General features: G+C 41.2%; 1 protein-coding gene across 3 annotated transcripts in view; it reads right to left on the bottom strand.

The window, feature by feature from the left end:
• Positions 1-13,154, bottom strand: part of cntn3b (contactin 3b) — a 60,689-nt gene that overhangs the window by 33,515 nt on the left and 14,020 nt on the right. For 2 of the 3 annotated variants that reach the window (XM_080890510.1, XM_080890508.1), the window contains exons 2-3: positions 11,216-11,351; positions 8,963-9,098 (exon numbers count right to left, since the gene is read on the bottom strand). In XM_080890510.1, coding sequence (XP_080746636.1) covers positions 8,963-9,098; positions 11,216-11,270 — 191 coding nt within the window. In that variant the 5' untranslated portion in view covers positions 11,271-11,351. Of the gene's footprint in view, positions 1-8,962; positions 9,099-11,215; positions 11,352-12,009; positions 12,133-13,154 lie in introns of those variants that run through there. The other variant, XM_080890509.1, reaches the window with a different exon arrangement.

The following is a 13,154-nucleotide window of genomic DNA, read 5'->3' as shown; positions in this document are numbered from 1 at the left end:
TTACATCAAAGGGACAAGAAAGTAGAAATGTACCTATCTCTTAATGGAGTGCTCTGTCACAGCTTTGTGGGCCTCGGATGTGCACATAGTGAGATTTTCCACTTTCACCTGTTAAATTTATTTTACAGTTTATTTGAATTTTATTTCATTTGAGAAAATGTGACAGACGTCTCAGTCTCACCTGCTTTCTGCAGAATTCCTGCATGTAGTACCTGATAATCAATGCGTGCATTTCCCTCATCACTTACTTATTTACATACATTCATTCAGTCACCATTCAAAATCAGTGATCACTCTATTTTATAGACAATTCAGATCATGCCCATCAAAAATGTGTCTGTATAATATACAATCATTTTTAGAAAGTCTGAATTTTATTAGTGATTAATAAATTTACTGATGCTTTGTATATTCGATATTTTTAACTACCGACTATTTAAATGTAGACTGTGTTACACTGCATTTTGTTATTGACAATGGCTTTTACAGATGTTTTTGTACTTTACCTTATTGAACTCTTCCAAATGATGACATCAAGTTGTTAGGAAAGATCAAAATTGCATCACTTACATAAATAAATGTTCTAATTTGTACATTAACAAATCTATAGTTTCTAACTTATAAAAGCATAAGAAAAATGAATGTTTCAGCTTTTTAAAATTAAAGGCAGTTAGTCTTTAACACATAAAAGTACACATAAACTAGGACCAAGAGTTTTTAATGTTATTAACTCAATAATGACAGTTAAATTATGAGTCTTACTTTCCATATGTGTGAATGAACTGTCATCACATGTATAATAAACGTGTCTGCAGTTTCCAATAATCAATCAGATTGACAATTTTAGATTATTAATAAAAGCTTTTACACATATTAGCTGTCATAAATGTAAGGTGTTTGTAAAAGCTCAACATTTTGCAAAGGTGTTGCGTTTTATCACAAAATGTATCCATTAATAAACGGTTTTAAATAAAAAAATACATCATTCATATGGATGTTATTAAGTATCAATATAAGAGATAATATAATATAAGTGAACTATGGGTTCATGCTGTCAAATAAACTGGGAGCAAAAGTTCTCTCAGAGTAAGTCACTGAAAAAGACAAAAAAATGTTCAAGTCTTCAGTTTCAAATTCTAGTAAGTGATTTGTTATGGGTTCTTACAGTAATCTGTATCTGTCAGTGATAATAGGTTGTTATAAATGGATTTAAAGGAGAAGATGAATTACAGAGAGTCATGCTGAAAGAGGGTTTTTTTTTCTTCCCAACCTGGTAACTCAATAAAACACTTAAACTCTTTTACTGCATCAGTAAAAGAGTTTGGCAAGCCAGAGTTCTTAATGTTAGTGCGCTGAGTGAAACACACTGAATCCAACACCACATCAGGCAGAGAGGAGCTTACAGTAAGTCACAGAGAGAGAGTCCAGGAGAACAGTCCTATTTGCTGCGGTGTGCTGCAGGCACAGACTGAGCTGAGCATGCTCTGAATGAACTCCTCGTGACCTTGAGGTTCACATCAATTTTGCATGAGGTCTCCTCGTCAAATAGACCGGGGACGATACTGCACCACTGGCTCACCTGGCTTTCCTTGAGGCCAGACACCCACAGAGACAGCAGTGACCACCGAGACCACATGCAGTTCACACATACACAATTGCAGGGCTTAGGAGCTGATAATGGAAATTCAACTGCTGACCAGGGTACTCTCTGCTATTATATTTAGCAGGCTATTGCTGCTGCCTTTTAATAAAATGGTGTTCATTTTGCTGTCGAGCCAAACGTAAGAACGTAACACCACAGACAGACTTAAAATCGCCCTGTATCAGTGTCGCTTTGCTGTGCAAAATCCTGTGAGCTTAGCGATATATTAGTAGATACAGATAATATAGCATGAATACTCGTGCAGCGCGATCAAAGTCCACATATGCAGAATTAACCTGCGCCTAAGACCACATCGCTGCACTCTCTCTCAGTTCATCCATTTGTTTTTGAAATGATTTTGCAAGCCCGAGGCTCAGAGAATTTTCTCAGCCTATAAAAGAGCATGTAACTCTCTAAAAGATAAAAATCGATTCTATTTGTTACAGTTTCTCGATTCGGTGCCGTTATCTGTGACTGAATTCTAATCACACCCTCCCAGTTCTACGCGTGTCCCTGTTACCCCGTTCCAACTGGTAAACAAAGGTAGAGTCGTGCATCTGCCTGAAGTCGCATTACATGATAGCAGACCCCAACCTAAGCACTTTTTTTATTCCCCTTTTCCAATCACTACTGTGCCCTTGATTCTGTGTTACGGCAGATTCATAGTAAACACAGTGACAGGTGTATTCATAAAGCAGCGCCCTGAGCCCCGGAGTGTGCTCTGGCGCTACGCTGGACTATTTGTCAACTGAAAAACTGTCAGGGTTCCCGTTCATATATTCACCGTGTAGGCGAGGTGAAGGTGGAACGGCGCGCTGAAAACAAAATCAGGCGTTATGAAGCCAGCTAGCGACAATAACTCACTGGGATTATGAGCATAAACACAAATGACAACGAGGCATTCTCATTTTATCATATCTGCCACATATGTGTAAGTTCTATTTAAATCAACCACACAGATTTTTTTTTTTCCAACTCATTCAGTCCTGTGTTAGAAGAATAATCCACCTCTACATGACTGCTAAATTTCACCAATCTGTCTGTTTTCAGTATATTACAGGAGAAAATATGTCAGGAAGTGTTTATTTTTAGATTTTGTCATCCTTGCCTTCCTCACTTAGTGGTTTCCTTCCATTTTCTGTAATGCCAGTCCGCATTCTGCTCTGCTGGGTCTTTTCTGTGATGGATTTTTCCATGTGTGACTGTTGAGCATCCGTGCAAACTGACAACAGCACGAAGGCTCAAAAGCACTTTCTCTCATGACTGACACTACAACACTGAGAGTTGCTGCTAATGATTTACCCCAAATTACAGGAGTGAGCCGGGTGACACCAAACATTTTCTTCTTTCTGTCAGTTTTGTGTGTTACGAGTATTTTGTGTCCATCCAACGACAGATGGATCTTATTCCTCCGTGCAGCAGAGCTCCTCTGTTGTCAGACATCTATTAAAAACGCATCAGTGACCCACATCGATGCACTGAGTGACACGTTCCTTTATGACTGGGAACATGGGTACTGCTGTTTACTTTGAATCGATCCACAATCCCGCTGCCATAAATGCACAGGTGCTCGCCAAAGCTGTACTCATCCCCTGCTGAAAATGGTCTTGAACAAATGAGGTGTTTACTCTTGTTTAGTCAACCTTTCCGGTGCCCAGCTGTTTCGGGAAATTACTGAGCTATTCTTAAAAACCAGAACTGTAAATTTGAGAGCCTTTTTATTTAACATTTACAGACTCAGCAAGAGCCACTGGGCTTTGGTTGAGAGGTGCATAAGAAAGGAAAATCAGATTGTATTCAGAGATGGACAAACGGAGTGCTTGTTTTGGTCTCTTTAGAATTTCTAGACTCTGAATAAAAAATACAAGTTCTTGTTCTAAGTTGCTGTGGCATACTGGTCTTTTACCAGCATAGTGCCTTATGTAAATATGGTCTACACCAGCGGTCCCCAACCCCTGGGACACTGGTCTGTGAGTCGTTTGGTACTGGGCCGCGAGAGTTGAGGCTCAGGTGTGACATTTATGGTTCTCGGGGTTTTTATCGGGTTTAACTCGGTTTCCCCCGTATTGTAGCTGTGTGTCTTATTTTGAAAGAAATATTTACGTGTTACCATAGCAACCAGAGAGCATTAAGGGGCAGAGAGGAGGATGTTACTCTCAATGTTGTTGGCGCATTTCAGGAGGACGCTGCTAATAAAGTTACACAGTTACACAGTGAATTCGCATTTATTATTATTATTATTATATTTACAGAATACCACAGTTTTTGTCTTGGTCGTATCATTTTATTTTGTTGTATTTATCCGCAACACCTTAAAGGCCGGTCTGTGAAAATATTGTCTGACATTAAACCGGTCTGTGGCGCAAAAAAGGTTGGGGACCGCTGGTCTGCGCCACTGGTTCCAATATACTGTACCGAGCCACACAAGTGTCAGCGGAGGTCAGTTGGGTGGGACCTTTTGACTATATTCTGTAATTGCAATATAAAACTGTAGAAAATATAATTTATTAATATCAACTTCAAGCAGTTATTGGAGGATGTGAAAAAAAAAAGTCACACATCAAAGGCCCCGACTAACTAACAGTGAGGAGGTTAATGAGGAGGAAATTGGAAACCACCAATAACCGCCAGTGAAGAGGACCCATGACCTAAAGAAACCAGGGGGGGAAGAAGTGTCAGTATGACACTCTGGTGAAAGCTGCCTGTCTTACGGGGTCAACAATAGCCCTCAGCCTGACTGTGTCATGTGTCAAGAGAAGTTGGCTAATGTTAAGATGGTGCCAAGTAAGTCCCTTCTAACAGAAACTTGGCCTATTTTAAGAGAGCGCTAGATCAGAAGAGAAGCAGAAAGAAGATTCGTCGGATTGTGTGAAAGTGTCTGATAAGGTGATGAAGGCGAGGTACATCCTTGCATAGAAACTGCAGGTGACACGCGAAGCTGCCAAAGGTGTCTCATCTGATAATACAATAAAGAAAACACAAACAACAACAGATGACATGTCAGATGACGCAGAGGCTACTTTTTGGCTTGGACTGTTCACTCTATATTAAACCTGCTATAGATTTCTACCACATTGTGCACATCTGGCCTCCGCGAATAAAGTGAAAGTGAAATTGATTCGGGTAATATCTGATTCATAATTGATCATTTTAAAAGCGCTAAATGTCCTCAGGTGTTTTCCAGCGCCATGCGAGATGCTGAAAAGCCGAAATACCTAATACTAATCGAAAAGACAAACTCACTGCTACAAACACATTCGAGGCTCGCTCATGAGGGTTAACAACATCATCATTTCTGGCAAATTCAATACTGTGTGGCCCAATTTTCTGTATGGATATTAGACCAAATTGATGGAATTTCCTTAATAGCTAGAGTAACTGAGGAAATTAAGTGCTCTGAATGTAATACCCTCTCTCGCTTGGCATATCTAATTATATAAATACTATTCATTGGCAGTGTGTAGGCTTGTGCATATAGTTTATGCCCAGTCTGCTGAAAGTCACAGCATGACCACTTCCTAAAGGCATTTCTTTCAGCTTACATTTAGGACGTTTTGAGCTTCTAATTTCAGTGTTGGTGAAATAAATTGCAAAGAATTTACGCTTTCTATTTTATCACCAGGACAAAAAGAAAAAAAAGTCCTCTCCTTGCCCGAAGGGAAACAAGTCAAGGACAATCAGTGTCACAAAAACTGATGCAACCCAAATAAAGCTCAAAAATGACTCTTTCTTCAAAGTAACATTAAGGGAAAAAATCTAGTGTCTTTAAAAGCATTATCAAAAATGTCAATCCACAGTGGTCAGAGTATGCTTACTCAAACATCAATTTTTCCTTTTAAACCTCGTTTCACATTATTTATTAATACGCGATGGCAGTGACTCCGAGAGCTACTGACCTAGATGAAATTGGACAACGTGAGATATCTGTGTTGTTTTTGTTCTACAAACAGAAGTGGAGTGGTTTGAAACACAGAAAAATTAGCGAACGACAGATACTGCAGAAAATGAGAAGCCACACAAGGCCTCGCCAGCGAGGTAGGGTAGAGTTAAGCAGGAAATGCATTTGAAATCAGAGAAATAATAAAAACAAAAGGGCAATAAAAATGACTTTTTATCAGCAAAACTCCTGAACATGTGGGCGGTGTATATCTTCAATATCGTAGGGTGATATTACCCACCAAGCACCAACTGTCCACGGCTGTTGTTTTGTGGGCTTAAATTGATCAACCAGTCATAGCTGTATTGAGTCATAGTTCCTGAAAACTGGGCTGCCTTTCATGCAGTGTAATTTTGCCCAAATTAAGAACTACATTAAAAAGAACAGAACCCCATATAATTTGGTTGAAAAGTGAAAGGGGGAAAAAAGAAGTTGTTTCAACTGCCTGAAAACAGAGCTTTGCACCTATCAATGTCTTTTCAGGGACTGTTCACCAAGATTTTGCTGGTGCAGGTAATAACTGATATTAGCATATTACAGACAGCAGTACAATTCATTAGTTACATCTTGCTGGTACTGGGACCCCTTTTTGCATTCAGAACTACCTTAATTCTTCATGGGATACATTGAACAAAGTGCTGGAAACTCTTCTTAGAGATTTTGCTTCATGCTGACAGGATACCATCACATAGTCGATGCAGATTTGTAGACTGCACAGCCATGTTGGACATGATGTCATCTTTGTGACATGACACGTTATTTCGTTGGAAGCAGCGTTCATAACATTGGTACACTGTGGTCATAAAAGGATCTATATGGTAAGCAACAGCACTCAGGTAAGCTGTGGTGTTTAAACAATACTCAGTTGATACTGAAGGGCTGGGGAAATATATCCCCATGTTATCACAAAACCACAACCAGCCTGAACCACTCATGCACAGCAGGAAGGCCATGCCTTCATCTTTTTTAAATCACAATTCCAACCCTGCCATCCAAATGTTGCAGCAGAAATCTAGACTCATCAGACCAGGCAATGTTTTTCCAGTCTTCTGTTGTTCAGCTGTAGCCTTAAATGTCCTGTTCTTAGCTGACAGCAGTGACATCCAATATGGTCTTCTCCTGCTGCAGCCCATCTGCTTCATGTTTCAATGTACTGTGCTCTTATGCATACCTTGTAACAAGTGGTGATCAACTCATCCCTTCCTATCAACTCACAGCAGATCTGAGTAGTTTCTTCTGACCTCTGGCATCAACAAGGTATTTTTTCACAGAGAACTGCCGCTCACTATATATTTTCTCTTTATTGGACCATTCTCTGTAAATCCTAGATATGGCTGTGTGGAAAAACCCCACTAGTGCAGCAGTTTATGAAATACTTAGACCTGCCCATCCGGCACCAACAACCATGCCACGTTCAAAGTCACTTAAATCACCTTCCTTGCCCATTCTCATGTTTAGATTGAACTTCAGTGTGTCTACCTGCCTGAGCACATGTTGTTGCTATGTGATTGGGTAGTTAGATACTTGCATTAAGAAACAGTTAAAGTAAGCAGTGAGTGTTTGCTCTTCAGTATTTGCTGATAGGAAAACTTACATAACAAAAATGTTGCTTGGAGTAATTAAGACATTGTGTCATCACATTGTCTGCACTACGCTCTGTACTCTCGCCACTTCTGAGAAGGCGGTTCATTTGCTTAGTAGTTCGTTAAATACTTTCCTTCAAAGTTTATAACCAAAGATGCCATAACTTTCCCTTTTCAGTATACTAAAATACTAATCCTGTACAAGTTTTTATTTTTTTTAGAAATATATAAAGAATGTTGACATACTGATATTACAATTGATATTACCCATAAAAAATCAGTATTAGAAAACACACCTGTATCAATCAGGCTTAAACATTATGAATGACCACTGTATCACAGACACACACACAGTTACTTCATAAACACTGTTACTACCCGTTTGGCCCAGTTGGGTCAGAACAACCTAAAAGTTACATGAATAACAAAATATTACCTTGCGACAAAGCTATCGCTAACCTGTTAGCAAACTTGCCACACTAGCAGCTACATTAGCATTCTTTTGTAGTTGTATTACTATGATTCCCGAGAAATTAAACTCCTAACCCTGTTTTAGTCCTCTTAGCCTTTGTTTTATATCTATGACAAATAGATCTGGCATGTTGCTAAATGTTAAAGGCTATGTCCATTGACTGTGGTGCTAGCTAGTAGCGTAAACCTAAGTTGTGGGTGTCTGCCACTACAAATGAGTCCTTTCACATAACACACTGTCATATGAGCCACTGTTCACTTAAAATATTGATTAGAGCAGCTTTAAAATGAGGATACACTCTTGCAGTGAGAATCTGTGTATATCCACTCCTCTAATATTACATGATACCTCTGCTTGCTCAGCTAGAGAACAAACTGCGGATCATCCTGACAACAATGGCATTTCCTACTGCTGCAAAGAGCCCCAAAGAGAAAACCTCTCAAACAACACAAGTGAATGTGAGAAAGGCTTTAAGTTGCGGGTGAGATAATGCAAGTGATGGTTTTGCCTTCATCCCAGCTCAGGTTGCACAACATGTACAGTGATACCCCCCCCCCCCCCCCCCCCCCCCCCCCGCTGCTCTGCCTGAACCATGTTTTCAGTGCACGCACATTATAGGAAATGTAAGCGTTTAACAGAATGTCACTCACAAGGTTACTGCCTCTATCCTCTGCTTGCTGTGCATCTACATGGTGCTGACCAAGCTCTGAAACACAATCTACCACAAAAAAAAACAACACAGCCAGCTGCCATTTTCAAGCCGGGCTCCCTGCACCGCCAGGGAATAGCCACAGAGATATCAAAGGATCTGCAGTGCAAATGAGTCGCTCAAATCTCCTTTTCTCTCCTAATGATTTCTTAAGCCGTGCACCATATTATAAATCGCCAGCTTCATTTCGCACCATGCCTTAAATCTTATCATTAATAAGGTTAACCTCACTCGTATCTTAGGTGTTAGCATATTCATCAACCACAGTGGCGGCTCCATGACTCCAACTCCACATCATAGCTCAGGCCAAAAACAGATAAGCTTTTTTTTTTCAATTAGAAACAGATGCTCAATTAAGCAGTTGCTCTTTGAAGCTTGTCTCCTTGTTGGATGGCACCTTATCTCTCTCTCGAGCATTTATGTCCAGAAAACGTTGTTCTCTAACAAATCGATAGCATCCAACACTATTGGGACTGTCTTTGATTTCTGTGGAAGCAGCAATGAAGGTTCACAAGCAATTAAGCCGGATTGGATTTTCAGCACGCGACGCAGACGTGGAGCACGGAGCAGGTAGACAGCTGAGGCTTGTGGGGAATGGCACTTTGATGTGGTAATTTACCTGTACTGTGGAGGAGGGCTCCCCTCTGCCTCACACGTAATGGTAGCCTGGTGGTCTGGGGAGTTGATTGGTAAAATGAGGTCACTTGGCTCCGTCCTCCATCTTGGCCCTTGAAATATGACATCCTCTGTACAGGCTGTAGAAAGGGGAGAAAGTCTATGGTTGTACAAGCTAGAAAATTTGTCTCTTTGACCTTAAGAGAAAATACTGGAAGAAGCACAATCTCTGTGAGGGCAAATAGTTAATCTTGCAGAAATACAGGAACCTTCTGACACTCAGTGTATATTACTTTTTCAATATACACTATGCAGTATACTACCTCCTATTCTCTGAGCAGTACCTCACTTTACAAAGAAGAATGCATTAGGACACTCCTCGTGATGTGTTGTGTACATTATTTGCTTATCTTGCTGCAAGGAGAGTAAATCCTACTTACCCATGTTAGGCATTAACAGCTAATGCTGACATATTTGTTATCTGTTCCTCTGTGTGCTACTGCATTTTTCAGATGAGTGTGACACTTGGAATAATGAGGAAAAGAGCAATGGCCGAGGCACTTATGCGAATTCACTCAAGTTCTACACACTAGGCCAGTTTTCCATAAGGCCCTGCTTCATTCTGTCATTTTATCCTTGTGACAAATCATTATATTGTAGCCGGATGTGATTATGCGAGTAAATAAAAATCCTGGAAAATATGTCACCTACTGCTTTGATTGCAATATTTAGCTGGCTAAGAGATTTGTGAGTTCTAGCGAGTCATACAGAGCTCGCTGACTGATATAACTAAAGTGAGGTGGTTGTTAATTACTTGCCAGGAACAGCTGAATACAGTGCAGGGACTTAAGTTAAGCGCCTAAGTCAACAACAGTTAATGCAGAGAGCCCGTTTTCACATATTCCCCCAGTAATTAACGATGGCTTGGGTATGACTGGGTTGATAAATAAAGCGAGGCGTTGTATTTTCGGAACATCTACGCCATGTTACTCATGCATGTTAATTGAGGCCATAAGGATGCGCTCATCTGCCAGCAGCCAAAAATGAAAGGATGTTGAACACAATCTGGTGCTAAAGCAGAGTCAACAGACGGCCAGTGTAGGCCTAATTAATATCCTACTGGTAACAGATTGTGGCACGTGGCTAGCAGTTCTACATGTGGTTTTAATCGGCGAAAATGTGTCAAGGAATCAAAACAGGTTGAGTAACGAGGCAGGGCGGTGAGTCACGGCTGCTCTCGGCAGTGCTTTGGGAACACAGGGAAGAAGGACTTGGAGAAATCCGGAGGTGAAATTAGGGATGAAAAGCATCACGTTTCAAAACAATTGCTGCCGAATGATCTATCAACAAATGATGGTAGCGTGAGCGAATGCAGGAGTGAATTCATTCATCCCACAGGCTAACAACACAGGTGTGAGTTTATTCCGTGTGGCTGCTTCATTGTCCCAGAACGGAGAACCAAGACAGCACCTCGCTTCACATGTCATTAATGATTGTTATCGGCCGCAGCGACTGCCGAGACGCTCCCGGTGCGTGATGACAACACCGAATAAGAACTAGCACCTACAGTCCCTGTTAAAAAAACTCGTCCGCTAGCAAGGTGAGGCTGCTTGGATTTCGCTCCTTTGGGTGCAGGGCTGTGAATTACCCATGAGCCAATTTGAATAACATTCATTGGGATTTACAATGTCATTTGAACAAGGGTTGACATTCTGAGTCTCTGTGCTTCTGCTGTAGAATCCCAGGTGGCTGCACAAGGGCAGAATGAGGCGCGGTGGCAAGTAGATTGTGCTAAAATGTGAGTCTGGATTCATTGCATGGATCCTGATAATGATCGGGACAGGCCATAAACAGGAATAGGATTGGACTCCCAGATGTCCCTGGCGGGGTAGTGAAAACGTGCAGTGGGCACACCGCTCTAGGGAATGGTGAAGGACATCATGCTGGAACACTGTACATATAATGACTGTGGTTTAATTAGTGTAACCTTTTTTTGGTCAGAAGATTTTTCTAAGGTTACTTGCAAATGCTCAGCTATTTCCTCTTAGTGAGACTAAAGTATATCCACATTTTATTAAAAAAAAAAACACTGCTGTGAGAATGTAAAAAAAAAAAAAACGCAAAAAGAACATAAGAAGACTGTACTTTAATGCACACACATTAAAAATGAGTCTTTCTCAGGAGAGGTTTTGTGGTGACATAAACCATAACAACATGTGCAGTGAGACTCAGATACAATACGTGTAAAATACCTTACCTGCAAGGCATCCGGTGATTGATAGCAGAACAATTTGTTTCCATGGTAGCATCATCTTTAGTTGCCGAGGGCTAAGTAGACTCTCATCCAATTGCTTGTGAATGGAATGCTCTCGCTTGAATACAAGAGTTTTAATCTGAAGGGAAAGTAATAATGGATGTGATTAAAATATGACATTTTGATCCAAATACGACAAGCATTCAACAGCAAAAAAACCAAAAAACCAAAAAGAAAACACGATTACATCACTGCTAACTTCCATAATTGGTTCCTATTATTTTTGAGTTGCTGTAAAGTGAATGTTGAGGAAGTGAGGAAATGCAGCAGCAGACAAAAACCTGAGGATACAACCCAGCTGTGAGAGGGTTTTTTTTTCTCTCTCAGGTGGCGCAGAAGAAGAAGAGGAAGAAGAAGAGAAACAGCTGCTAAATGGGCATGTTTTCTTTTACTGTGTGTGTTTCTCATCCCGCCTAACAAGCTCAATTCTGCTGCTTTAAAGAGAAGTGAGGAAGGAAATGATTGACCTCAAAAGACACATCTCTCTCCCAATTTGACTATTAATAGGAGCTGGCAGACTGTGTACCAGCACTCCACAAAATGCTATTTCGTACTTTAACAAAGACTTTGGTGGCCGACTGAATGTAAGCAAAGTGACTGTTTTCATTTCTGTATACATAAATCAAATTTCCTTCGATCAACAAGAAAAACATGAGAAATACATGAGTGCCACACACTGAAACTGTGAAAACAAGACTGACAGTAGAGGACAGACGTGTGCCATCCTATTGCCTTACCCTAACTAGATGCTTAATAATTGATAAGTCTGTGAAGGTTCTCAGTCATCCAGGTCATCGTAGTCAAAGGAGCTTGCAAAGAAAAGCGTCTGGACTTCTTTAAGTTGCTTGAAGACGTTTCACCTCTCATCTGAGAAGCTTCTTCAGTTCTAAGGTCAAATGGTGGAGAGTCCCAGATATAAACCTAGTGGGAGTAACCCCCCACAGAGGGACAACAGGACCCCCTGATGATCCTCTAATCGCCTGAGCCAAGGTATGAAACTGGGTGTGGGTCCCAATCAGCCAGAGTTTCGGGTGTGTTCATTGTGAAACCTGGCCCCACCTTATCATGCGAATTCCTGAGGTCAGATGGCCCAGGATGTGAGTGGGCGTTAAGGCGTCTGGGAAGGGATCTCAAAACTGGATTATAGATGGCAGACAGTTGGTGTCGTAAACCACCGCCTCTGTTCAAAGATGATCGCTCACAGTGGACATAGATGGCTTCTTTCACTCCTCTTTCAAACCATCTGTCCTCTCTGTCCAAAATGTGAACATTGGCATCCTCGAAAGAGTGTCCTTTATCCTTAAGATGCAGATGGACTGCTGAGTCTTGTCCTGTGGAGGTGGCTCTTCTGTGTTGTGCCATGCGCTTGTGAAGTGGCTGTTTGGTCTCTCTAATGTAGAGGTCTGAGCACTCCTCGCTGCACTGTACAGCATACACCACATTGTTAAGTCTGTGTTTTGGCGTTTTGTCTTTCGGGTGAACCAGTTTTTGTCTGAGCGTGTTGCTGGGTCTGAAATGCACCGGGATGTCATGCTTGGAGAAAAGTCTCCTGAGTTTCTCTGATACACCGGCTACATAGGGGATGACAATGTTGTTGCGTCTGTCCTTCTTATCCTCCCTCGCTGGTGTCTGGTCTTCTTTTCTGTGCCTCTTTGCTGACTTTAAGAACGCCCATTTAGGATAGCCGCACGTTTTGAGTGCTTCCTTTACATGTGTGTGTTCCTTCTTTTTTCCTTCAGGCTTAGAGGGAACATGTTCTGCCCGGTGGTGTAGGGTCCTAATTACTCCAACTCAGCAGTCCACCTGCATCTTAAGGATAAAGGACACTCTTTCGAGGATGCCAATGTTCACATTTTGGACAGAGAGGACAGATGGTTTGAAA

The sequence above is a fragment of the Rhamphochromis sp. 'chilingali' genome, assembly GCF_963969265.1.
Source record: "Rhamphochromis sp. 'chilingali' genome assembly, chromosome: 9".
Lineage (NCBI taxonomy): Eukaryota > Metazoa > Chordata > Actinopteri > Cichliformes > Cichlidae > Rhamphochromis > Rhamphochromis sp. 'chilingali'.
This window is presented reverse-complemented; position numbering and strand designations above follow the sequence as displayed.